General features: G+C 48.7%; 1 protein-coding gene across 1 annotated transcript; it reads right to left on the bottom strand.

Annotated features, from left to right (window-relative positions):
- Window positions 1-359: 359 nt before the first annotated feature.
- Window positions 360-25,187, bottom strand: NTN5 (netrin 5). The gene is made up of 7 exons (XM_075016580.1): window positions 25,012-25,187; window positions 6,076-7,037; window positions 5,578-5,766; window positions 5,324-5,473; window positions 3,796-3,849; window positions 3,386-3,466; window positions 360-982 (listed from the first exon to the last, which is right to left on the bottom strand). The coding sequence occupies exons 2-7, from the start codon at window positions 7,004-7,006 to the stop codon at window positions 654-656; spliced, it is 1,734 nt and encodes a 577-aa protein (XP_074872681.1). The 5' UTR covers window positions 7,007-7,037; window positions 25,012-25,187; the 3' UTR covers window positions 360-653.
- Between the last annotated feature and the right edge of the window lie 968 nt (window positions 25,188-26,155).

Below are 26,155 nucleotides of genomic sequence, written 5' to 3'. Positions count from 1 at the left end.
TGAGTGCATGAGCTGGCAGGTGTGAAATGGGGCTGAGGACCCCCCCTACTAACTGGCTCCCCAGCACAGATACCGATTTCACAGCTGCACCAATCTACGGGTTCTCCATCGATGGAAAAAGGTGAGGCTCACACACGTCCCGCCCCCTCCCCCCCCGCACACCACCCAGCACGGATGGGACAGCTGGCAAGTGGCACGTCAAAATCCCATCCGCCATTCCCTGCCCCTCAAGCCAGCCAGTGCCCCCTGGACGGGAAAGGCCCCATTCTAAGGCCCCCCAAACCACTGTCCCCAGCTCACTTCCCAATAAACAGACCCTCTCGCGCTGGAGGAAAATAATTTCTTGCTTTATTCCACGTATCTTTTTTTACAAGTGCAAGAGCAGAGCAGGCAGGAGGTTGGGGGTCAAAGGTCATCTTTGGTCTTCCCTCCCCTCCCCCAAGCTGATTGCAAAAACATGGGGTGAGGGAAGCGGGGTGGGGGTGCCCCCCCGAGGCTGGCCATGGGGAGGCTGGGTCTGAATACAGGGGATTTTAAGCGATATGGTGGACCCAGGCCCAGAGTCAGGGGCTGAGGTAGGGGAGCAGTGGCACGCACTGGGTTTGGGGGTGCCTGGTGAGCCTCCCCACCTTTCCGTCCCTCCTCCTGAGGTGTCAGGGGCTCCGACACTTGCCCCGGCGGTTCTGCTGCTGGAAGCGCCGGAGTTTATGGGCCCAGACTTCGCGCCAGGGCAGTGCCAGGCTGTTCCTGTCCAGCACCAGGCGCGTCGGGTCGGGTGACTCCGCGTCGTTCCCGATCACCAGGTAGGCCTTGCCAACCTGCAGGCGCAGGCAGCCACATGCCAGGTCCTGCCGGGGCACCCAGAGCGTCTGTTCGCCTCGGCGGATGGGCACCCGGCGCTGCCGATAGACCGCCAGCACCGAGGTCGTAAATCGCCACCACTCGCCCGACTCCACCATGGCCAGCAGCTGGGCATGGAGCACTGCAGGGGGGAGGTTGGAGGTCAGGAAGGGGCAGGACACGCCCCCCCCAATCCCAACACAGACCAATAGGGAAAGTCCAAGGACACCCATTGACAATGCCTATTAGCCTGACACCAACCCCCACCACTCTCCGGCCATGGTCAACGATGCTCAGCACTGGGGTACCAATACCCAACGATGCCCATCACTCAGCCACACCAAGGGCTGGCAACTCACAGCACCCAGCCCCACCTGCCCCAGGGACGCTCCCTGACACAGATGTTAGCCATTGATACCAATGCCTCACGAGGCTCAATGGTCTTTGACAATGCTCAGCAGCATTCAGCACTGGACTAGTTACCCGGCATTGCTCAAGTCCTTCAGGGCAGGAGGCTGGAGATGGGGTGGGGGAGGTGCAGGAGTCAGGGCAGGGGCTTGGGGATTTGGGGGGCTCAGGGTAGGGGGCTGGTGCATGGGGGGTGTAGGAGTCCCAGGTGGGGGAGTGAGGATTGGCTCAGGGCAAGGGGGGGCAGGGGGTTGGGAAGTGTGTCTGTGGGTGATGGCTCAGGGGCTGTGCCGTCCATCTGCTGGCTACTCTCTGGGGGCAGACAGGTTGGGGAGCCATGCTGCCTGGCCAGTGGTTGCTCCCCACGGCTGTCAGGGCAGCAGGGACCATGCTTGCTTGCTGCCCCCTGTGGTCATTTTGGAGTATAATTCCCTTGCTATGAGACCCCGCCCTTTCTGACTGAGCAGAAACAGTCCCATTCCAGGCACATCCCATTGTCCTGGCACAGCCTGCCCCTGACCTGGCTTTAGGTTAGGATAAGAAATGACGTTGGGTTGTCCTCGCTCCCAGGAGGGATTCTTGAACAAACAGACTCACAGATGGACAGAGAGATGCACAAATCGTCTCACATTTATAGTAAATTACCTAATGACTCCAACACCCAGCCGTACTCTGCCATACTCAGCAGGAGACCACAGCAGTACCCAAGAATACTCAATGATACTCAACAACAGGTAATGATATCAATACCCAGCAACACCCACCAATGCCGAGAGATCAATACCCTACAATACCTAACAACACCCCCGAGAAAACAACCAGCACCCAACATCGCCCAACATTGGCCTATGATGTCAGCATAACCAAACAATACCAATACCCACCGCAACTTAGTGATAGCCATAAAAACTCAGTGATCCCAAACATGCCCAGGAGTGCCCACCAATACCCAGTGATACTCACCAATACCCAGCATTACTCATCAATGACCAACAGTGCACCCCAGTACTAGGGCACTGTACCCACCAAGACCCAGCAATACCCATTGAAACTCAACAATAGTCATTGGCCCCCAAGACTGTCCAGTCATCACAAGCAGTATCCAGTGAAAGCAATGCCCTGTGAAACCCAGAAATCCCCTCTGAACCCCAATAATACCTGGTGACAACCAGTGTGACCCAGTGCTGTTCAGTGATACCCAAAGAATAAGCAGCGCTAGCTGGTGATATCTTCTGATACCCAGTAACACCCAGCGATGTCCATGGATACGGAGTGAGGGTGATTAATACCCAGTGAGCTGTGCCTCCTATGGCCCCCTTGCTTACTAGAGACAGCATTCTGACCCTTCCATGCCCCCCAGATCTAAGTACCTGGGATAAAGCCCCACTCTCCCAGGCCAGATCACGCCCCGGGGCTTGGCCGCCTGGACGCCGCAAGACATTTTGGATCTGGCACTCCGGGCCCAAAACTCGGAGGGTGGGGATGAGAGGGAATGCACGGAGGTGGCTGGGGGAGGGGATGGACACACAGCCATGGGTGGAAGCTGAGAGTTGGCAGGATGGGCTCTCGGTGTCCTTTGTGCATAGCACGTGTGATCTGTTGCCTTTGAGTGGCCATGGGAGCCGGGGCAATGGGCAGCTCACAGGATAATCCCCTCCTAATCCCTGGGAGAAAAAAGATAGACTCCTAATTCCCTTTGTGCCTTCAGCCCTGCCTCCTGCTTGGGGTCACACCTCCCTTCCCCCTGTCGCAGGGGAGAATTCCCTGCCAGGCAACTGTCATACTGGGGCTGGGGGACAGGGACCAGAACCAGCCCTGTGGGCTGGGGAGAGACAGATCCTGAACAGAGCATCCCTGGGAAACAGATAATACCCATCCACATCTATCTATCTATCTATCCATCCATCTCCCCCACCTCCACATGTATCTAATGCACCCCATCTATCTATACATCCACATCCATTTCTTTCTTCTTTTCTTTCTTTCTTTCAAAATAAAACTTCATCCCAAGAGGTAAAAAACTAGAAGGAAGAATAGGGAGAGAAAGAGGGGGAATGTTTATGTAGATAGATAGGTAGAGTTGGTGGAGATAGGTAGATAGCTAGACAGACAGACAATGACGACAGGTGAATGTTACCGTAATCCTTCTTGCAGTACTTTCGCAGGTTCATGTGGATGCGGCCCTGGGAGGGGTCACAGTGAGTCTGGCATTCAGTGCCTGGTGGAAGAGCAACCATGGGGGTGCATAGGTACATGAGGTTAGCCTGTCTCTGGCTTCCCACCCAGACCAGTCTCTCACAGACCAGGCCATGTCCCACGTCATGCCTTCAATCCCCGCTCATCCCTCTAAAGCGAAGGTCCTCTTTTACTCTTGCTAAAGAAGGAGCTTTCCTAGCTTGTAGCAGTAGTAAACAATTATCTTCCCTGTGGCTAACACCTTGCACGGGGTAGAAGGACATTGGTGGGGATGACTTCTCTATCTTGAGGCTACAAAATGGGGCAGGGGAGGATGGCCAACCTTTGATCCCCCCACCTTTCCCCAGGCACCTGTGTTCCACTCCTGGGGGTAGGCGGCTGTGGTGGTCATCACCTCTTGAACACCTGGGAGGGAGAGATGTATGGGGTCAATATGCATGATTCTCATCCGAGCCACCCCTCCCCACTCCCCTGCGTGTGAAGAACAAAGTCCCCACATGCAACATGCAAGAGAGGCTGCCACTGAGCATGTTCCAGGCACGATCCTTGTTGCCTGGTTGCTAGGAAAGACTGAAATCACAAGCTATGATGTCACTTCCTGAATTAGTGTTTGCACTTCCTGGATGTATGTATGACTCACTTCTAGAGTTATGACATCACTTCCTAAATGACAAGCTCTCTCTCTCTCTCTCTCTCCCCTTCCACCACCAGAGGTGGGACGCCCTGGAGTGCCACACTTTCCTTCCTGAACAGGCATCCTAACCTCCTTCAAAGGCAGGCCTCCCAGAGGGCTGCACACAGGGCACAATTCCACATCTATGATGTCACTTCCTGAATTAACAATGTTCACCCGCCAAGGCCCAGCCAGCAGCGGGCCTTCCCGGGGTGTATGACACCACATGTCACCCCTGGAGACCAATGATGTCATTTCCTGAATTGGCTCCTCCCCAGTGGGCGGGACATCCTGAAATGCCCTAAGGGGGAGCTCAACTGCTGAGCTATGACATCACTTTCTGAATTAGCATTTTCCTTTCCTTCATCCCCGGGAGACAGGGCTGGGCAGGATCTGATTGGTGGGATAATTGTTACAATCAGTTCCTTACTGAACAGACTGGAGGGACCTACTGCTTGACAGTATTGAACAGAAAACAAAGGCTGCACAGTTACCATATTCACTGGAATATACAGACCTACCCTGGATACCACATTGAGCAGTATATATGGGCCCAACCCAATTACCAAACTAAATGTAATATGTGGGACCCACTTAATTACCAAATAGAACAGGGTATCTGGGCCCACACTGGCTACCATCCAGCACACAATAGGTAGATCCTATCTGGTAGCCAGGCCTGCGTTGCTACCGTATTGAACAGATTATATGTGGTCTGTCTAACCATCATATTGAACACAATCTACATCCCCTCCTGGTTATCACAGTGAAAAGAAAATTTACTGCGAACTAGGGTGACGACATAGCAAGTGTGACAAATAGGGACACTTTTTTGGGGGGTGCAGGTGGGGGTGAGGGTACAGTTGCCTATATAAGACAAAGCATCTAACACTGGGACAGCTGGTCACCCTAGAGAACATAATATAAAGGGTCTGCCTGGCTACCATATTCAGCAGATTATATGAGTCCAACCTAGTTACCGTATTGAACAGAATATAGGGGAAAGTGGCCTGATTACCATATTGATCAGAATATATGAGCCATTCCTGTTTACAGTAATATGCAGAATGTATGAACCCAGGTTTGTCACCATTTTAAGCAAACCATATGGGCTCTTCTCGGTTACTGTACTGAGCAGAATATATTGGCCGGGTCTGGTTACTGCATTGAGCAGAAGGGATGGGTATGTAGAAGTGGCAGACTTACGGATGCAGGGGATGTGGGCGGTGCGGCTCTGCTGGAAGCCCTGGGCACAGCGGTTGCAGGTGAGCCCGGTGACGCCCGTCTTGCACTGGCACTGCCCTGTGGTCTGGTTGCACATGGTGCCGATTGCCCCAATGGGGTGGCACTGGCAGGCTAGGAAGGAAACAGGCGCAGTTAACGCTGTCCCAGCAAGAGGGGTTAACAAGGGGTGGGGAGGTGCTGTGAGCTTCCCTGCAGCGGTGCGCTGTGTGGCTCACCCTTGCAGGCCCTGCGGCTGGTGATGGGCCGGCTCAGGTCACGTTTGAAACCCGGCTGGCAGTAGTGGCAGTGCCGGCCGGCCGTGTGGTGCCGGCAGTTCAGGCAGACCCCCCCGCTCCTGTGCCCCGACAGCTTGTACAGCTCCATGTTAAAGCGGCACCGGTGCGAGTGGTGGTGGCATTCGCAGGCTGCGGAGACAGTGGAGGGGGCGGGTGGGGGAGTTGTCATTCCAGGACGCCCAGCAGGGGGCGCCTCAGGTACTGGCAAACCCCACCCATCCTTCCAGCCGGAGCCGGTACCCCTCAACCCTGACCCCCTGCTCTCCCCACCCCCCAACTCTGCCAGTGTCTCTCAATCCTGGCCTGAAGGTACTCTGGCGGGGCTCAGAGGGATCCTGCACCCACTGCTGTCCCCCCCGCGTCTCAGGGCTGAGACAGACCCTCAGGCTGCCTGTGTGCCCCCGCCCCCAGTAGGCACCCCCCTTCCCCGTCACTCACGCATGCACTCGTGGGCGTCGCTGGGCGTGGCACGCTGCCAGGGCCGGTCGCAATAGAAGGCCCTGCAGGTCTGGCACTCGGGCCCGGCTGTGTTGTGCTGGCATTGGCACTGGGGGGCCCCACCAGGCCCGGTGGCCTCGCATCGGGCGGCGTGCCCATTGCACCGGCATCGGCCCCCCACCTGCAGCTCCGACACCCCGTAGGAGGCCTCCCGGCCCCGCAGCCCCAGTCCCCGGTGGCGGCGGTCAAAGGCCACCCGCAGGTCGGTGGCTGTCACCCAGTCCTGGAGCACGGGGCTGTACTCAAAGTTCCGGGCTGAGGGGCGGCCGGCCAGGGGCATGAAAGCCACCAGCCCCCCCACCAGCGGCGTCGGGGCTGTCTGGGCGGTGGTGCAGAGGGCCTCGTGCTCTGCAGCTTTGCCAGCGGCGGCAGTGGCTGGGGGCCGCCCGTAGGTCCGGGGGCAGTGGGCGGAGAAGAACTGGAGGGGCGTCCAGGAGTGGCCATGGTCGGTGGATTTGTACAGGGCCATGGAGTGGGGCCGGGGGGAGCAGAAGCGGAGGGCAACATACAGCAGCTCAAAACGGCCCCCCAGGGCCAGCGTCAGGCTGGCGTTGGCCACCGGCCCCGACTGCCAGCAGGTGGCCTCCCCCCCTGCGTCGGTCAGGTAGGCGGCAGGGTGGGCGGTGGCCGGGTCGGCCCCATTGCAGAGGTGGCAGCGGCGGGAGGAGGGGTCCCCGGGGTGCTGGAAGGAACACACACGCTGGGGTGGGCGGCCGCAGGTGGCGGAGGCCTGCACGGGGCGCCCGGCGGCCAGGTCGGCCGGCTCGGGGAGGCAGTAACGGGGCCGCTGGGCTGCATCGTAGCAGGGGTCCGAGGCCAAGGCCAGCTGGAGTAGGAGCAGCACGCTGGGGCCCCGCCAGGTGCCGGGCATGGCCGGGAGGTCAGCACTGGGCTGGCATCACCTGGAGAGACAGAGGAAGATGAGGGTGAGTGGCGGGACCATCAGCAGGACCAGCCGCCTGCCCGACAGCAGATGGCTCCTGGGCCCTTCGCTCCACAATGTGGTGCCAGGGTGGGCCAGAGAAAGAGCCTTTGCTCTGCAGAACTCTGCTCTGGCCCGATCCAGTGGCAGGGAGTCCCACAGGTGAACCACTCCACAGGGGTTCTGCTCTGACCCACTTGCTCCTGCTGCCCCCTTCCCCACTGGGCAGGACCCAGCCAGAACACCAGAGCCAGAACTTATGTGCAATGGCTTAGTGGAGATGGCTCCATCTGCTAGCGCTGGTTAGCTGTAGTAGATTGTTATCCTCCAAAGAACCCAGATGCAAAAGGGCCATGGAATACGCGTAGCCAGAGTGTTATCTACACTACCATGTGGCCTCCTGCCACCACTAGGCCTCACTCACCTTCCAGAGCCAGGGAGAGAACCCAGGAGTCCTGGCACACCCCAAGCCCCCTCCTCTAATCGTGAGACTCTACTCCCCTCCCAAAGTCAGGTATTCCACCCCAAAGTCTGTCTCCCAGTCCAGCCCCTGCTCTAACCACTATCTGATTCCCCTCCCCCAGCCAGGGAGTCAACCCAGGTGTCCTGGCACCTAGTCCCCTACTCTAACCACTAGCCCCCACTCCTCTCCCAGAGCGTGGCTTGGACAGGTGTTGGGAGAATTGTCTTTCTAGCTGCCTGACTTGGGCCTCACCCGCAGGGGTTACGTGATTAGCAGATTTGCGGGGGAGGAGGAGGGCAGGACTGAATCACCTGCCCACCCCCAGCTCAGTGAGGCCAGGCATTCAGTGGGTCCAGCCAGAGCTCCCACAGCTGGGCTCCTCTGGGTGCATGGCCAGTCCGCACCCGCCTTGCATTGAGCCAGGCCCCTGGGGACAGCTCCTTGGCCTTACGATAATGGGGCGGGATCCCCACCTGGTGCAGGTGCTGTGATCCAGCCCTTGCAGCAAGGTCCCCTTCTAAGACCCACCCTCGCTGTCCCCAGCTCTGTCTCACATGCAGCACCCCATGGGTTGCACTCAGCTGTCTTGGCTGGGCTAGTCCCACCCACCCCCTCCGCCGCTCCTCCCCGGATGGGTCCTTTCCCTGCCCTGGGCCGCTGGAGTCTGGGACCATCTCACCCGTCCCAGCCTCTGGCCCATGGGGGCCCTTTGATCTCACATCCCTTGCCGGGGGTCCCAGAGGGTAAAGGGACCAGGTGGAACTGACTGTTGGCCGCTGGCGCCCCAGGAACCAGGGAACGGCAGGCCCCAGGCTTCCTCCGACCTGCCCCGGCCCTGGCTGCGGCTGGCCTGGAAGAGGTTAACAGCCCCCCACCCTGCAGCCCCAGCACAGCGCTAATCCGGCTGCGTGACTGCTGGGAGAAGAGGCCCTTTAAATCCAGACTCTCACGGTTATTAAGGGCTCATCAGCTTGTTTCTCTCCCAATTCCCCACCCTGCTCAAGCTCCCCCTTGTCCTGGAGGGTGGAGTGGGGGGGATGGGGAAGAGGGAGATCTAAGCGAGGGACCTGCTGGCAGCTGGACTCAATTCAGGATTAAGGAGGCCTCTGGCCTGAGCTGGGAGGGGCAAAGACACCCACCCACCCACTGCATGGGGAGCCCCAGATGGTCCCCAGTGGGTCTGGCTGGCTCAGGGAGCAGGGGATTGGACACAGCCTTTCCCCTGTAGGCGGCACCGGCTGCCATCTGGCCCCAGGGCTTACGGAGGGGGCAGAGAATGGTACTGGGCCTTTCACTCAACCCAGAGAACAGGTTCCGATGTGGCCCAAAATCTGCAGGGCTCAGTCCACCAGGACTCCTGGGCTCTCGCTGTCTAGTGGTCAGAGTAGGGTGTGGGGTGTGAGGGGGGCAGTCTGGAAGGCAGGACTCCTGGGTTCTGTTTCACACTTGGATTCTTTGTGTGTGTGAGTAAAGCACGTCCCTTCTGCGCATTCACTGGGGCCCCAATCGGCAGCTTTTGCCCAGGTAATGACCAGCGCAATACGGCCCTGATCTCAGAGACTGTGCCTGGGCGGCGCCCGGCCCAACAGGCCCCAATCTTGGTGACTCTGTGTCTGGGCAGTGAACGTCATCACCACTGCGAGGGCCGCACGTCCCAAGCTGAGGCCCGACTAAGTGATGTCCAGTGGGGGGAGGCCCCAGGACTTGTGGGTGGGTTGAGGGGATGGTCTGGGGGGGGGCGGGGAGGAGTTAGGGTACTCAGAAAGGCTCCTCTTTAGCCCCCTCTGCCCTCCCATCCTGTGTCCTGTTATTATTGTAGGTCCTACCCTACGATTGTATCCACGCCCTGGCAGCCCAGGGGCTCCGGGGCCTGGCCAGTCGTAGACTTGTGACCCAAGGCTGGGGCTGCAGGTGCAGTAACCCAGCATGGAGCGGCTGACGCTTGGAGCAGGGTGGGACGAGGGCGAGCAGGGGCAGAGCCCTCCCAGCCCGGCAGGAATGTTCACAATTAGAGCTGGCCTCAGCAATTAGCAACTGGGGAAGTCAGAGCTGGGCAGAGTGCCATGGTTCTCAGCACGTCTGCATCTCACTCGCTCCCCCTGCCCTCCCAGTACAAGGGGATAGAACCCAGGCATCCTGATTCTCAACCCCCCCAGCTCTATCCACTAGCTCCCACTGCCCCCCCAGTACAAGGGGATAGAACCCAGGCATCCTGACTCTCAACCCCCCCAGCTCTATCCACTAGCTCCCACTGCCCCCCTAGTACAAGGGGATAGAACCCAGGTGTCCTGACTCCCCAACCCCCCAGCTCTATCCACTAGCTCCCACTGCCCTCCCAGTACAAGAGGATAGAACCCAGGTGTCCTGACTCCCTACCCCCCCAGCTCTATCCACTAGCTCCCACTGCCCTCCCAGTACAAGGGGATAGAATCCAGGTGTCCTGACTCCCAACCCCCCCAGCTCTAACCACTAGCTCCCACTGCCCTGCCAGCACTGAGGCTGGAACACAGGCGGCCTAGCAGTGCACTGGCCCCTCCCCCACCAGACCTGGGGGAAGGTGTGACTGGCAGGTTTTTCCCACACTGGACGGGGGCAGGGATGGGCGGGTGATAAGTAGCTGGTGGCTGCAGCCGAAGCTTCTCCCCATGTAAAACCCCAGCTGCCCTGAATCACACAGCAGAGACTGTGGGACATGGAAGGGGCTGGAGCCTGGCCGTGCCGGTGGGGGAGGGAACTCTGCTGGGCCCTGCCCTGGAAGACACTTGAGGGAGGAAGAGGATGGGGCAGGAAGATGTGCAGGGCACTGCTGCGAGGAAGCTCACAGCTCTGGAGTCCCCTGCTGGGACACTGCTGCGAGGAAGCTCACAGCACTGCAATTCAACCCACCGTGGCTCAGAGGAGAGCGCTCTGGGTGGGCCGTCGTTCCGGGCATTGTGTATATTTTCCTGCCTTGGAAGGACAGGGGCTGAGTCGGGGAGCAGGGGGCCCGGATGGGGCAAAGGTGTTTACATAACACCGAGTGCAGGAACGCAGTGAAAATCAAGAATTCGCGGCGACCTAATCCCAGACTTAGCACCTCCGAGTCATCAATCAGTGTCGGAGAGACACAGGGGGACAGAGACAGGTGTCTGGCCCGGCAAGGCAGGATAAGAGTTCTTCCTTCTGGTCACAATCAGGCACCCGTCGGCCCGGGCGCTGCCCAGACACAGAGTCACCGAGATCGGGCCCGGTCGGGCCAGGCGCTGCCCAGACACAGAGTTACTACAGAGGATCTTGGCATCAGCTGGGGCTTGGCCAGTGGAGCTGGGAGAGGCACACACCGGGTGAAGGATGTGCTGGCGCAGTTTGGCCGTTTCCTGCCTGTGTTTGATTTCGGCTCAGAGGGGAGAGAGGAAGAAGCGGCCGAGGAAAGAGGAATGACCTCAGGCGAAGAGAAGAGAAGGAGGTGGAAGGAATGAGGACAAGAGGGAGAGAATAAAGGGAGAGGCAGAGGGCAGGACGAGGGGTCTGATGGAGACGGGGCCCCCAGCCAGGAGCAGCTTGCAGTGGGCTGGGGAGATCTGGGGTGCCAGGGAGGCTGTGGGCAGAGGGTGAACTGGAGATATTGGAGGGGGCAGGATGGGGTTTGGAGAGTCACTGAATTCGACAAGCAGCTCAGGGTGGAAAATCATTCGTTGGGCCTAACGAGCAGGGTTAATAAACTGTGATGCAATCCTTAATGCTGAACAGTTACTACCAATTATTAATCAATCATAGAATCATAGAACACTAGGTCTGGAAGGGACCGCGAGAGGCCATCGAGTCCAGCCCCCTGCCCCAATGGCAGGACCAAGTACTGTCCAAACCATCCCTGATAGACATCTATCTAACCTGTTCTTAAATATCTCCAGCGATGGAGATTCCACAACCTCCCTTGGCAATTTATTCCACTGTTTGACCACCCTGACAGTTAGGAACTTTTTCCTAATGTCCAACCTAAACCTCCCTTGCTGCAGTTTAAGCCCATTGCCTCTTGTTCTATCCTCAGAGGCCAAGAAGAACAAGTTTTCTCCCTCCTCCTTATGACACCCTTTTAGGTAACTGAAAACCGCTATCATGTCTCCCCTCAATCTTTTCTTTTCCAAACTAAACAAGCCCAATTCTTTCAGCCTTTCTTCATGGGTCACACTCGCTAGACCTTTAATCATTCTTGTCGCTCTTTTCTGGACCCTTTCTAATTTCTCCACCTTTCTTGAACTGTGGTGCCCAGAACAATACTCTAGTTGAGGCCTAACCAGCGCAGAGTACAGTGGAAGAATGACTTCTCACGTCTTGTTCACAACACACCTGTTAATGCATCCCAGAATCACGTTTGCTTTTTTTGCAACAGCATCACACTGTTGACTCATATTTAGCTTGTGGTCCACTATAACCCCTAGATCCCTTTCTGCTGTGGTCATTCCTAGACAGTCTCTCCCCATTCTGTATGTGTAAGCACCAGCAATATTAATCACCAGCACTTACTTCTTAATAATTCTGCATGTTGATAACACCGACCACCCATAACCAGATTATTAGCAATGATTTACGTCTACTAAGTCCAATGGTTCTTTAATACTTAATAGCTATTGATAATTGACAATTAATATTTAAAGCCAAGTAGCAATTGCTAACAAAGTAAATCAATAATCGCCAATAACTGGCAATCAGTAATATTTAGGAACACTAAATTAGCAACAGACAATTGCCAAATATTTAATGAACAAGAATGAATATGTGTTAATAAATGATTACAACTAGCTGCTAACAAATAATTAATCAATCAGTAGTAATTGTGGGCAATAATTTATAATTGCCAATGAAGGTTTAGTGACCATACTTGATAACACAAATTAGGAAACATTAATACAGGCTAAACCTCTCTCGTCCAGCAATATCCATAATCCAGCATGATTTTAGCCAGACAACTACTTGCTAATAAATGACAACTAATGTCCAATAATTAGTAATCAATAATTATTAGCAATAATTTAGTATTATTAATAAAATTTCATTACAATTACTATTTGCTAACAAATAATTTTCCGTATATAATAATGGCTAATATATAATCAACATGGATTACTAATAATCACCAATATTATAATTAATAAGCAACCTATCACAAAGCAGTAGTAATATTTAAACAATGTGTGTTATAAGTAATTATCTTAGTCCTGTTCCTAAATATTAACAAATAATGACCAGCACATGGTACAATTGTGATGCTATTAATGAATGCTATATAACCAATATTTGATTATTAACAAATACTAGCAAATAACTGAAGCCAATTACTGATTATTTATAATTATGAAAAATTAATTGGTAAACTGAATTATAGCAAATCAATGATTGAGTATAATTATCAATAAACTGGTGATATTACCCATCATTGCTAATATGCAATAATTATTATTAAGGCATTAAGAATAACAAAGACAAAATTATCTGAAGTGAATATTAATGACACAAATTAACATTATTAGCCATAAATGCATATTCAGTAGTGATTAATTATTACACCTATTACTGGTACCGATATTATATGTAGAACAGACAACTATTATAATTACTATTAATAACTGGTGTTGTTATTGGTCCCCACTCCCTTTTATTAATTACATTTAACAACAATTCATATTATTAATACTATTATATAATTAATGCTAAGTAATTATAAAAATCTAATACCATTACTAATATTTGCATTCTATTAATGATAGCAGTACTTAATGTATAACCAGAAGCAATTATTATTATTATTATTATGAAACAGCTATCCATCTCAGCAGTAATTACAGCCAATATTAATATTAAAATGTTGAATTACCCTTAATAGTACATATTGAAGAAATAGGTATGACATTAATACCTGTCTGCATGTGGCCGCTGTTACATTATCAGAGCGCATTCTTGCTTTTGATTAATTACTAATATTTAAAATTGATTCATAATAACATACATAATTATTCATTCTTATTGAAGTTTACCCCGATCTTTATTGCTAACTAATCTTTAAACTCTATTCCTATTTGTCATCATTTGAATGGAACAACAATTGTTACTCATTATTAAAAAACCAGCCTTGATGTTTGTTAATTACTAATATTTAATATTGAGCTGGATTTTTAATCATGTGTGTCATTATTAATTATTATTCATTTTTCTCTGGCCTTGATTCATAGCTTATCTTTAAGCGTGAATCATATTGGGAATCATCTATTAAAACTTAGCCTTGCTTTTTACTGCTTACAAATCTTTCACCACACTTCATGGGTGTTGAATAATCCCTTCTTAATAGGGTTACAGATCACAGCATAGGGCTGTGGTGGGGAGAGACACAGGGGCTAAGAGGCTGACCTGAATTGTCTGCAGTATTCAGATGGCTGAAGGATCTAAACCAGCGGTTCTTAACTAGGGGTCTGCAGGCATCTGCCAGGGGGTACAGCAACTAATCCAGACATTTGACTAGTTTTACAACAAGCAAGCAGTCAAGGTCAATACTGACTAGCACGTTACCAGCACTATCACTGGTCACTGGGCTCTGAGAAGCCACCAAGGGGTATATTACAGCTAAAGAACGGCACAGAACCCTGACAGCCAAGACTGGTGGCTGGAAACAAACTTCATGGGATCGTGGGAAACTTGGCCACCCCCATGAGAAGTGGTTATCTGGCTAACACAAATCATGCCAGGTTACGGATGTTGCTGGATGAGAGGGGTCCAACCTTATTGCCCTTCTAGCTTTCTAATTAAGGGTGCCATATTTGACCTTTCAGAAAAGAGGACACCCCGAGAGGTGTCTATCTACCAACTCACGGTGTTTTAATGTACGAGCTGTACTGTAGCACATTGAAGGTGAATTGGGAACTATGGATATAGATACGCTCCTTCTCGGGGGAGTCCTTTTCCCATATGGTAGCCCTACTAAACGTTCCGCAGTAATTCAACCAGAACTGCCCTGCCTGACAAAGGTATCAGCACGTCCATCGACACCTCTGCCTTAGATCTCCACCAGCTGAGAAGAAGGCTTCAGTGAAGTTTATTTCACAACCTGAAAAGGCCTCCTTACATTTACTTACCCTTTTCTTCACTCACTTAGAATTTCCATCTTTCATTTATCTTGTCTGCTCTCGTGAAACCCTCCTTTAAAAAAATGCACCCCACCAAAAAAAACCCTTCTCCTTTCCTCTCATTCCCTCCTAATGATCCGAACTTTCCAAATTCGATTTTCCGCTCCTCCCGTAACCTTCACCTCTCTCCGTCACCACCCCAGATTTGCCTTCTGTTTCACCATCTGCCATCAATGAAGGCTGTTAAGAAGAACCTCCTGTAGACAGAGAGAGATTTTTCAAATAACATGACACTGCCTTGCATTTAGAAATCAAGCCAAAGAAAACCGGGACAGCCTGCTGTTTAAAACTACCCCAGCATACCAGAATCTGAATAACTCCCAAAATATTCAGGGGGTGAAAACTTGAGGGGGGGATGTTTGTGTTTGGAGGCAATTTCCAAAACACCTATCCCCAAACTTGTGCTTCTAAAAACCTGACCAAACACTCAGCAAACATGCTTCTGGCTTACTCTTCTTGGGGCTTGCCGTCACGCTTCAGCAGTTAAAGCTACATGTGTATTTGTTTCTGGTCTCCCAGGCCCTCAGCTGTGGTGAATGAGGGGAAATCGGGAAACATCTAAAACCTCAGAGGGAGGGGAGCCACGCATGCTGGACAAACAGCAAGATAATTTTTGAAGTTTGACGCCATTTTTTTAGCAACAGGCGTCTTAGATTTTACAAAAACAACCTCCTCTCAGCCACAGAGTTTGTTCTGATCTCTTTAGCACCTGTTTTCATGGCAAGTCCCCCTGACAATGACTGGAATTGTGCAAGGCACTGGAGTTAAATATATTTTCACTACGATGCCAGCGCTGGCCACAGCTTGAGAGTAAAAAATGAATTCCAGTTGCGACCTCTGTGAGCAAATTCAAGCTCTTCACTATGTAGTAAAAATATAATTCCCCCTCCCCAAATCTTCAAGGCTTTCTCTAGAAGGAAAGGATGGATTTCCAGAGGCATAAAACTTAAATTTCTTAATTTGCTTATGTGAAAAAATGGATTCTTTAAGAAATCAAACCTACGCGTGCATCTCTATTTGAGTCCCAAAGGATCCTACCACAACAATAAAATCTTGCCCTTAGAAAGGGTTAAAAATGTTTTCCACTGGATTAATTTTTGACTGGAAATTGCATTTTTGCAGAACACAAGATGATGGGGGAGAAGGGAGGGGATGTGTTAATTTCAGTGAAATTCGAGACAGAGAGAAGCCCAGATGAACTGCTTCAACTTTCTCCCTGTGTGCTGATAAAGCTGAAACGTTTTGACTTCATTACTTAGGCACATTTGGTTTTAGCTTTTCCATTATATTTATAGAGCGTATTATTCACAGAATTGTACAATGGGGCGGGACCTCAGGAGGTCATTTAGTTCAGTCCCCTGCATGCGTGGCAGTGTTAAATTTTAACTAGACCATCCCTGACAGGCGTTTGTCTAATCTTCCCTTAAAAATCTTTAATAACAGAGACTCCGCAACCTCCTTGGGAAATTCATGCCAGTGCTTAGCCACTCTGACAGTTGGGAATTTTTACCTCATGTCCAACCTAAATTGCACCTTGCTACAATTGAAGTCCCCATTGCTTCTTGTGCTATCCTCAGAGGTGAAGGACGAAAAATTTTCTCCCTCCTCCTTGTAATGTTGTTATGTACTTGAAAGCTGTAACCATGTCGCCCCCAACATCTCTTAATTTTAATATTATATTAGAACATATATTTGAGATCGTGTGTGTGTGTGTGGGTATAGTCTCTAATATGTAAGACATAAAAACAACAAGAAGTCCTGTGGCACCTTATAGACTAGCAGATATTTTGGAGCATAAGTTCTCATGGGCAAAAACCCACTTCATCAGATGCATCTGACGAAACGGGCCTTTGCTCCAAAATACCTGTTAGTCTGTAAGGTGCCACAGGACTTCTTGTTGTTTTTGCAGCTGGAGACTAACATGGCTACGGCTCTGATACGTCTACAAGGTACATATTTAAGATCTTAGACTATATATAAAATAGAGTTAAGCACCAATATATATTATAAAAGTCTGATATATATGTGTATAGAGAGAGTGAGTTAAGACCTAACATAATATATAGCACATGCAGACATTTGAGTTATAATCTACAGCAGTGTTTCTTAAACTGTATTTGGTGGAATACTGGTGTTCTCTGAACAACCCACAGGTGTGTGACGAGTATTTGGAAAAATAATTGAAACTACAATAAACCCACGACTTTCACAGGGGTTCCATTCTCGCAACCCCCGCATATGTCAAATTTCCTACCCCACTCCGGGGAGCCAGGAAACTCACGAGGGCATCGGTTTCCTTGCTCCTGTCAGGGGCAGCAGTTGCATGAACCTGACACATGTGCATTTCAGTGTGTGTATCTCAGCGGGTTTACTGTATGTCTGTTCTGTTATTAAAACCACATCCAATGTTATTTCTTCATTGCAATGATACCTGGTTAAATTACTTCAGTATGGTTTTGCTGTATATGCTGCTGTTTGGTTTTTTGGGTGGGGTTTTTTTATTTTTTTATGGTCTGACAATTTTCTTTTTTGAAGAAAATTTTCGTAGGTGTTCCACATAAAAAATATTATTGTTTGGTGTTCCAAAAAGTTTAAGAAACACTCACCTATGGCATATAAATTTAAGACAGACTACTATGCTATCAAACTCCAAACTAAGTGAATCCACCAATCCAGCCCATATGAAATGTTTTAATTTTAAAAAGAACCAAAAGTTTAGATCATGGGTGTCCAACCTTTTGGCTTGCCTGGGCCGCATTGAGTGAAGAGGAATTGTCTTGGGCCGCATATAAAATATATAATATAGTTAATGTATATAAATCACATAATAATGTTAAAAGTTTACGATCTTGTGGAGCCGCATTACTAGCTGTCCAGGGCCACATGCGGCCCACAGGCCGCGGGTTGGACAAGCCTGGTTTAGATATTATCAAAGTAAATCATTAGGCTGGGGATGGAATTGACATTTTTCAGAATTTGTGCTTTGTGGAAAAATCCCAAATTTCAGCCTTTGGTTCAGCTTCCGAACGGGCCCCACCCCACGTCGGATGTTAGAACGTTTCACAAACCAGAAAGTCCCAAAACCAGACTGCAGTGCAACAGAGTGAAAACCAACTGTTGCAGCTAAAGCCATTTCAAATGAATCAGCTGGTGGAGCCCAAACAGCCCTGACTAGCAGTGGCAAAAGGAGAAGTTTATCACAGGTGCAACTAGCAGTGAGACGCTCAGTTTCCACTTGTGAATATCACCCCCCATAAATCACGAACGCGGAGCCACAAAACGGGAAGACGCCTTTTTTTAAGTTTGCCTCTTGTTTTTAACAACAGGCCTCTTGGATTTCACAGGGATGAAACCCACACTGCTGTGTGAAATCTCAGTACCTGCTGGGGTTACAATTAACGCATGAGACCAACAAGAGCTGGCAAAGTTAAATCGAGTTCTCCTCTCAGTGACCACCACCAGGCCTTATCATCAGCTACTTGTAAACTGATGTAGCTCCATTTAAAAAAAAAAAATTGTGTCAGCTAAAGAATTGGACCAATTGCTCCATTACAGATAAACTTTCTCCAGGCTCCAGATGATACATTTCCACCAAAGGTGGAAAAAGTACTCCTAAAGTTACTTGAGTACAAGTGTGGCTGCTTTGAGGGGAATGTACTTAAGTACAAGTCACCCGTGTCTCTCTGGAAAATTACTTGAGTAAAAGCATGCATGAGCACATGCACCACATCTCTATTGTACTCCAGTATCCAGAAGTGAAACAATGGCACTTTTACTCAAGTAACTTTTGGGGTGCTTTTCCCACCCCTGGTTTCCACCTTGGCGGTTTGTTTCCTTTAGGCCCAAGACACCCGTAGGAATCCAGGAGTCAGTGCAGAATCCTAACCCCTAAACTGATCTCTAACCTCGCTCCTGGGCACAGGAGGAACCAGCACGTGCACGGCAAAGAGCCTGTAACTGGAAAGACGGCCAAGTCCTGGAGAAGGAGCAAAATTCACATCAGCTCCCCTGCTGCCTTTGCATTTCACGCTCTGACACAGAAAAATTCCCCCTCGCCCCTGCACCAGATGTTCCACTCCACCCCAGTAGGGCAGAGCGACGGGGAGCATAAATCACTTTAAAAACAGCCCCCCAATACCACCACTCAAATCAAAACCCTTCATAGACTCCTGGATTCCCAGGGACCTTTATTATCATCAGCTCTGACCTCTGGCATAAAACAGGGCTGAGAACGGCCCCAAATAGCCCCTAGAACGGAAAAATGTTCCGTCTCGCCTGAACAATGGTGGGTGACGGAGAATCCAGCTCAGCCTCGGTGAATGGGCCTAAGGTGAATCACCCTCCATGTTACACCTTATTTCCAATCTGACTTTGTCTAGTGTCCACTGCCAGCCACACAAGAGCTCTGCTGGCTAACCCAGCCAACAAGCCAATATCGCTTCCTCCTGTGGGTACATCTAGGCGGGGACCAAGTTGTTTACCCCTCAACCTTCTGTTTGTTGACACCCATACCTACCGACTGGCCCCTGAGCTGGGACAGTGGCTCTCAGCCTTTCCAGAGATTGTCACCTTTGCAGGAGTCTGATATGTCTTACATGCACTCCTGCAAGCTTCACCTGACTTGCTCACAAGAGACTTTGCTTGATCAGTAGCAAGCAGTAAGACGGAGGACCACCAAATGCAGTCTGTGGCACCCTCTGATCGCAGCTGAAAGCCAGGTCAGGGTTTGGCTGTGCCAGGAAAACAGGATGAGCCTGGAACGGGGCTTGTTTCTCATAAAACCAGAGAGAAGAGACACAATCACCAAATCAAATCCAGTCCTCCAGCCTCACATAACTGAACGAATTTTGAAAGCTACTGAACCGAGGCGAGCCAGAAACACTGGCTGGTTCTGGAACAGGGATTGCTTCACAATCAACCTGATGGAAAAGAGATACAATGGAGAAATGCCAGAGCAGTGCCCTGTTATGGATCTTCTTACAGTCTGACAACCACAAGTCATGTCATTAGAAACTAAATGGACTGCAGTGCAGGGTTACCATATAAAAAAGAGGGCAGCCCTGAGAGGGAGTGCATCTGTACCAGTATCTACCAGCTCACACTGTAGTAATGTCTACACTAGAGAGTTTCGTTGACAGAAGTTACTGTTGACAGATCACGTCCACACACGAAAACGGATCAGAAAAGCAATTTTCTCTGTTGACAGTGAGCAGCTAGACTGCCTGGCCGCTCTCTCGACAGAATGGCCAATTGGAAGCTCAGCAAGCAGGGCTGTCTGGTGAACCAGAAGTTCTGTCTGTCAGCAGAGGGCCCCCCCAGAGTGTCTACATGGCTTTTTTGTCAATAGAAATGGTCAAGAAAGACGTTATTCCTCCTCGCGGAGAGGCAGAACGCTGTTGGTGGAAGTGCCGAGTTTTGTCAACAAAATGCATTTAGCGTGTTGGGAGACGCTTTGCAAGTTTTGTTGATGACAGTTTTGCTGACAAAACTCTCTAGTGTAGACATAACCTTATAGTTTATCTAGCATGTGACTACAAGGTGAGTTGGTAGATAATGATATATATATATATCATTATGATAATATATATCTATATATAAAGATAATATATATAAAGATAATATATATATATGTGTGTATATATATATATATATATATATACACACACACACACACTTCCTCTAAGGGGTGGCCTCTTTTTTGAAAGGTCAACTATGGTAACCCTAATGGACTAAGCTATGAATTTATTTCTTCTCAAGAGCTGGGTGGAAATCTGGTTCTTCTGATAAACTGAGGGGGGGACTCAACGGCGCTGCAGCCAACTGGCACTAGTGGGGTCTGACCCCTGTGACCCAACGGACCTATGGCCGACTGAGACTAGCAGGGTCTGATCCCTGTGACCCAACAGACCTATGGCCGACTGACACTAGCGGGGTCTGACCCCAGTGACCCCATGGAGCTACAGCCGACTGACACTAGTGGGGTCTGACCTCAGTGACCCAACGGACCTATCGCCGACTGACACTAGTGGGGTGTGGTCCCATTTGCCTCGGTGGAACTACAGCCAATTGATACTAGCAGGGCCTGGCCTTCTAATGTGTAAATCTTCAAAGCAGGGATGGGCCCTTCCCTGCTCCACAAGTCAGTGGGGTCGTGTTTCCAGCATCCAGGGATAATTTTACCCCTGCTGGGAGAAAAACAAACATTGTTCTCCACTGCCCTGAATTCTCCTGGGAGTGTGTCAAGGGAACTTGTAGCCACTTTATTAATTACTGTGGTGGTCTGGCACATGGAATAAAGATTCACTTAGATTGGCTATGGGGTCCCAATGTCCTGGGTCCTGCCCAGACACAGAGTCACTGAGATCGGGGCCCTGTCAGGCTGGGTGCTGGCCAGACACAAAGGTGAAGTAAGGAAAACACTGGTCGAGTACTTAGGAGAGTTTGATTTTAGGGTATTTAAAAGCAGTTATGCAGAGCACCTGCCGCTATCCAGTTTAACTCAATACGAATACAAATTAATAACAAAGCCCATAAAATAATACGTATTGATAACGTTGCGATCGTGTGTGTGTAAGAGTCAGGCTGGATATGTGTGTGTGACAGGCAGAGCAGCTCACAGCGGCTAAGGATGACCCCCTGGGGCTGTGGCCTAGGCTGGCAGGTAACACCTCTGACCTGAACAAAGAGCAGGGAGGAGCAGAACTGGGTTTGAATTGAAGGCGGCAGTTAGAAGCTGGGGGAGAGGGAGATGGAAGGCAGGCAGCCTGGCGAGGGGGGAAGCTACACCCCAGCTGGGGCACCCCTCGGGCTCCTCTCCCCAGGGTGGGTTGGAATGACTGTCTCTGCCGGCTGTACTGACACCTCTGTGCTGAGCTGGGCCTCTGTTGACTAATAAACTTCCCTTTCTACCTGCTGAGTGAGAGCCACTCCTGCCTGTGGACGGGGTGCAGCGCTTGGGGACCATGAACCCCATCACAAACTTCAGTAAACATGAATCACTAGCAATTACGTATCATTTGTATGACCAATAACAATTTAATAATGGAGAGATAATTAAATACTTTAGATACTGAATTGTATAAAGTAGTTATTGGTGACATAAAATAATAATAGCCATGAAGGATCAGAAGTAATTATGTGTTATCTCTATCATTGGAATTGCAATGAAATAATACAGTATATAAGAGACTGGCTGGTCATATTAGACACTGAATAGAAACAAACTCCCTGTGAATTGTTTTAACTGCAGCTGCAGCTGTGAGATTGGGACATCCCAAGAAATGACACCAAAACAAGTACAAGTGTGCGATTATTGTGCTACGGCCGAGTTCTTTAAATACCCCGGCTGGCCGGCGTAGTTGGCGACTGAGCGTTGGAAGGGCTTGGGCCTGGGTCCTAGCACAAGAACCAGTGGAATTGCCAGACTGCATGGAAGAGGTTCAGTGGGGTACGGGCACCACCCGTCAGTGGCAGAGGAACAGAAGGCAGATAAACAGGACTATGGGTGACCACCCTGGTGCCTTGTCCTAGGCAGCGCGTTCTAGGGCCCTGCTGCCCACGCACCAGCCATGTTCCTGGCCTGGGGCCCCGCTCCACAGGAGTGTGGGACCGGGTCTCTCCTCTGACCCTGCCTGCTGCCCCCAGACGATTAAAAATGGCCCTTACCCCACCCCACACTGGCAGCGCAATTTGTAACGATTTGCATTCAACTGGCTGTGGTTTGAGCATTTGCGCAGGGAACAGTAAATACTATTGATTAACATGATCAACTACATACAAATATGAATTAATAAATGCTTATTAATAAGTAACTAATTATTAATATGCTATGATTGACAGTCTAATGCTACAGAGTGAACTGTTTAATCCAGGACTCTCTCGTCCAGCAACGTCTGTAATTTGGCATGGCTTTTGTTAGAAGGCCACTTCTTGTGGGTGCGGCCAAGTTTCCCACAGTCCCATAAAGTTTCTTTCCAGCCCCCAGTCCTGGCTCAGTGTCCTGTGCTGATATTTAGCTGTGATTTACCCCTCAATGTCTTCGCAGAGCCCAGTAGCAATGGGAGTGTTTGTAACGTGCTAAACTACATTGACCTCCCTTGGTCCAGCAAATTCTCTTGTCTGGCACTGGTCAGGTCCTGAGGATGCCGGAGAAGAGACAGTCAACCTGTATAATTTATTAACATCACTAACAATGTTAACATATGATAGACTAATAGGTAATGAACTAATTATTAACGACTGTAAGTGATAATTTATTACTTTGATTACTAGCAAGTAAATTAGTACTGATTCATATCTTATGAACTATCAAGGGTTATTTATGAACTAATTATTGACTATGCTAACACCAAACTAATTAATATAAATATTAATCTGTCACTATTGTGAAGTATTATTTTACGAGCACTTGGCTATTATAAATTAATAAATAATTTATTAGCAACAAGTATAACCAATAATGTACTAATATTATTAACAATCAAATTATTATAGCATAATGTTTATGAACTAGAAGAGCTATTTTTATAACTATTTATCTCTGTATTACTAAGAAATATAAGCTATAATGTATTAGTTTTATTACTAAGAAACGTGAACTATTATAGATTAAATGTTTGATTTATGAACTATTAGAGGTAATGTATTATTACAATAAACTACTGATTAATTTCAATGCGTTGTTGTTAACTGTAATATAGTATTTATATCACTAAGAATCTTAAATTATTATAGATGAATAACAGTCGACCAACCAGTGCCTACTGTAACTAATTAATTATTAGCCATTCATTAATTTCTTAATAAACATAAATTATAACTTACATATGCACTGTTCTTGTGTGTTTTTATTTTACCAACCATCAAAACTTATTTAGCAGCAGTGATAATCCACAATTTATTAATATAGTTTCTAACCATCCAAACCTATTATTTATTAGTGTTATTACTTAAGAATCATAGGCTAATTATTTATTATTCATCTTTCTCACCCTGTTATTATGCATTCATGTTATTACTAAAGACTATAACCATCCCTTCTAATGTGTTAATATTTCTACTGCAAATTAGCATAGGCAATTATTTCAGTTACGCTCAAGAAACTTGCTCAATTAATTTTTTAAATAAAATAGCAAAGTACAGTTCATTGATATTATTCCTAGCCACATGGATTATTGTCAGTTGGTACCATTCTAATCTCATACCAACTATTTATTCAAAATTATTAGCAACAATCATGGGTACTTCTTCTTCCCCAGCTATTGGAGATCTAAAATAAAAATGGATTATTATTAACCATTCTAATGTATTATTTATTATAATTTATTATTCATAATTCTAAACTTTTAATACAAATGAATGTATTATGTTTCACTTATGTTATTACTAACAGCCTGTCTATTATTTATTAATGATTGTGGGCTATTGTTCATTATCAACAAACATATACTATCAATTAATTATTCATAATAGTTCTAGCTTAGCAATAAATAATAATTAGTAATCACTTAGCCAAGTAAAGTAATAATGTAATAATCATTAAATAACAAGTAATTACTTAATAATTCTAATTCATTATAAATAATATTTAATAGTGCTAACTTGAGCTGCTAGGTGATCATTACTATCAATATTACCACAATATTTATTAAATATAAGCAATAAGAATAATTCTAGATTAATCATCATCATTGTGGAAATCAACTATTCCAAGTTATTATTGAACATATGATTTGTTTTAATTCTAGCCTAACACCAATTCTTATGGGTAATTCCAGGGCAGTCATTAATTTATTGTTCTGAATGCGCCTCCAACAATAATAATTGCTATTACCAACTCAAAACCATGAATTATGAATTCTAGTCTAATTTTAATTATCAGACTTCTGGTTAAAATTTTAGGCTAGTGAGTAGTTATTCAGAGCACAAGCCCTCTAGGGTTTATTAGTTGTTGCTATTATTCCAGTAATAGCCATCAGTGATATGAACCAGTGTTTCTCAGCCTTTCTTTCTTTTTTTAAATAAAATACTCCTTTAAAAAATTATAAGTATCCCCAGACTTCTCTCATGGACCCCTAGGGGTACGCATACCACCAACTGAGAAACATGGTCCTAAGGTAATCTGAGGTCTTGAACCAAGTGCCATTCAACCTTTCCAGGTTACGGTACCTTTGCAGGAGTCAGATGTGTTTTGCTGACCACCAAGTTTCACCTCGCTTACAAATGACTTACTTCCAAAAACATGTAAAAATATCACAGAAGACGACAACTGAAAACCTGCCGACTTTCTACCATCCTATTATCACATAAACAAATTGGAAGAGAAATATTGTACTTACAGTTCTGTGTAAGGCATATGAAGCAGTAGAAACAAGTTGTTCGCTGAATGAACGTTTAGATTGTGTCAGCTTCACTAGTGGTTTCTTTTCTGTAGCCTGTTATAAAACTAGGCAGATATCTAGCTGAATTGATGCACCCCCAGAAGACCTCGGTATAACCCAAGGGTACACGTACCCCTGGGTGAAAAACACTGGTATGAAGAGGTCAAGGTTATTTAGTACTATTAACCCTAACTTTGTCTGCTAGGTTTCCTTATTGTCTCCTTATTACAAATGCTGGATCTTTGCACCTACCCACAGGTGCGTGGCGGGGGGTGAGTAACACTCAACTCACCGTGCAAAGGCTATCGTTAGCACTCACCGAGTTTTTGAAACAGGATTAATTACAGCTCGTTAAGTGTTAGGGTGTCCTTAGTGGCATTAGGCTAGAGATGAGGATTTACCAGGCTGGGCTAGGCCATGTCCCATAAGATTCTTGGTAACTCTGTGTTGTTATTGACTAACATGCCCCGCTCTGGGCTCTGTTCGCAGTGCCAGCCCGTGACTGTTACAAGCTGGTCCAGGCCAATCTCTGTTCCCTGCCTTGCCAGGCCTCTGAAACTTAGAAGTCTGGCCTGCAGTACCCAGCTCAGAGCCTCATCCTGCCGGGGTGCTGAGAAACACTGAACCAAACTGTAAACCCTGGCTACGATGGAAGCCACTGCAAGCCAGAGGGGGTGGTCAAGATGGGTGCTGAATCCTGACAGCACCTCCAACTCCCGCCTCTCTTCCCACTTCAGTGTGCCCGAAACTTTCTTGGCAGGGACCCTGTCCCCAATTGCATGCCCCCATCTCTCCCCTTCAGGGCCTTTGCCATATGCTCCCCAGGTCAGCCTCTGCTGTGCCCTCCCTGAGGCGAGGCGAGTGCCAGGCCCTGCTCCTGCTACCCCAGGGCCTGGATTCCCTGGTCGTCAGCTCACTTAGTTTGCTTTCTCCAAGATCCTGGGTTTACAAGACCCACTTCCAGCCCAGCTCCTTTGCCAAGTTTACAAGCCCCGGGGTCCCGGCCTCCACGCGAGCCGCCAGCCCTGCTGAAATCAGAGTTTTATTACCTCCACCCGGCTCCAATTTGTTCAACCTCTGACGGGAGCAGGGGAGACGGACG

The sequence above is a fragment of the Carettochelys insculpta genome, chromosome 22, assembly GCF_033958435.1.
Source record: "Carettochelys insculpta isolate YL-2023 chromosome 22, ASM3395843v1, whole genome shotgun sequence".
Lineage (NCBI taxonomy): Eukaryota > Metazoa > Chordata > Testudines > Carettochelyidae > Carettochelys > Carettochelys insculpta.
This window is presented reverse-complemented; position numbering and strand designations above follow the sequence as displayed.

Bases quoted from the DNA above. Each gene is read 5' to 3' on its own strand.
- NTN5 (XM_075016580.1), bottom strand. From the start codon at position 7,006: ATGCCCGGCACCTGGCGGGGCCCCAGCGTGCTGCTCCTACTCCAGCTG. The intron at 3,850-5,323 runs GTAAGTCTGCCA...TCTCCCTCCCAG, and splicing joins CGCCCACATCCCCTGCATCC to GTGTTCAAGAGGTGATGACC. The intron at 983-3,385 runs GTAACATTCACC...TCCCCCCTGCAG, and splicing joins GTACTGCAAGAAGGATTACG to TGCTCCATGCCCAGCTGCTG.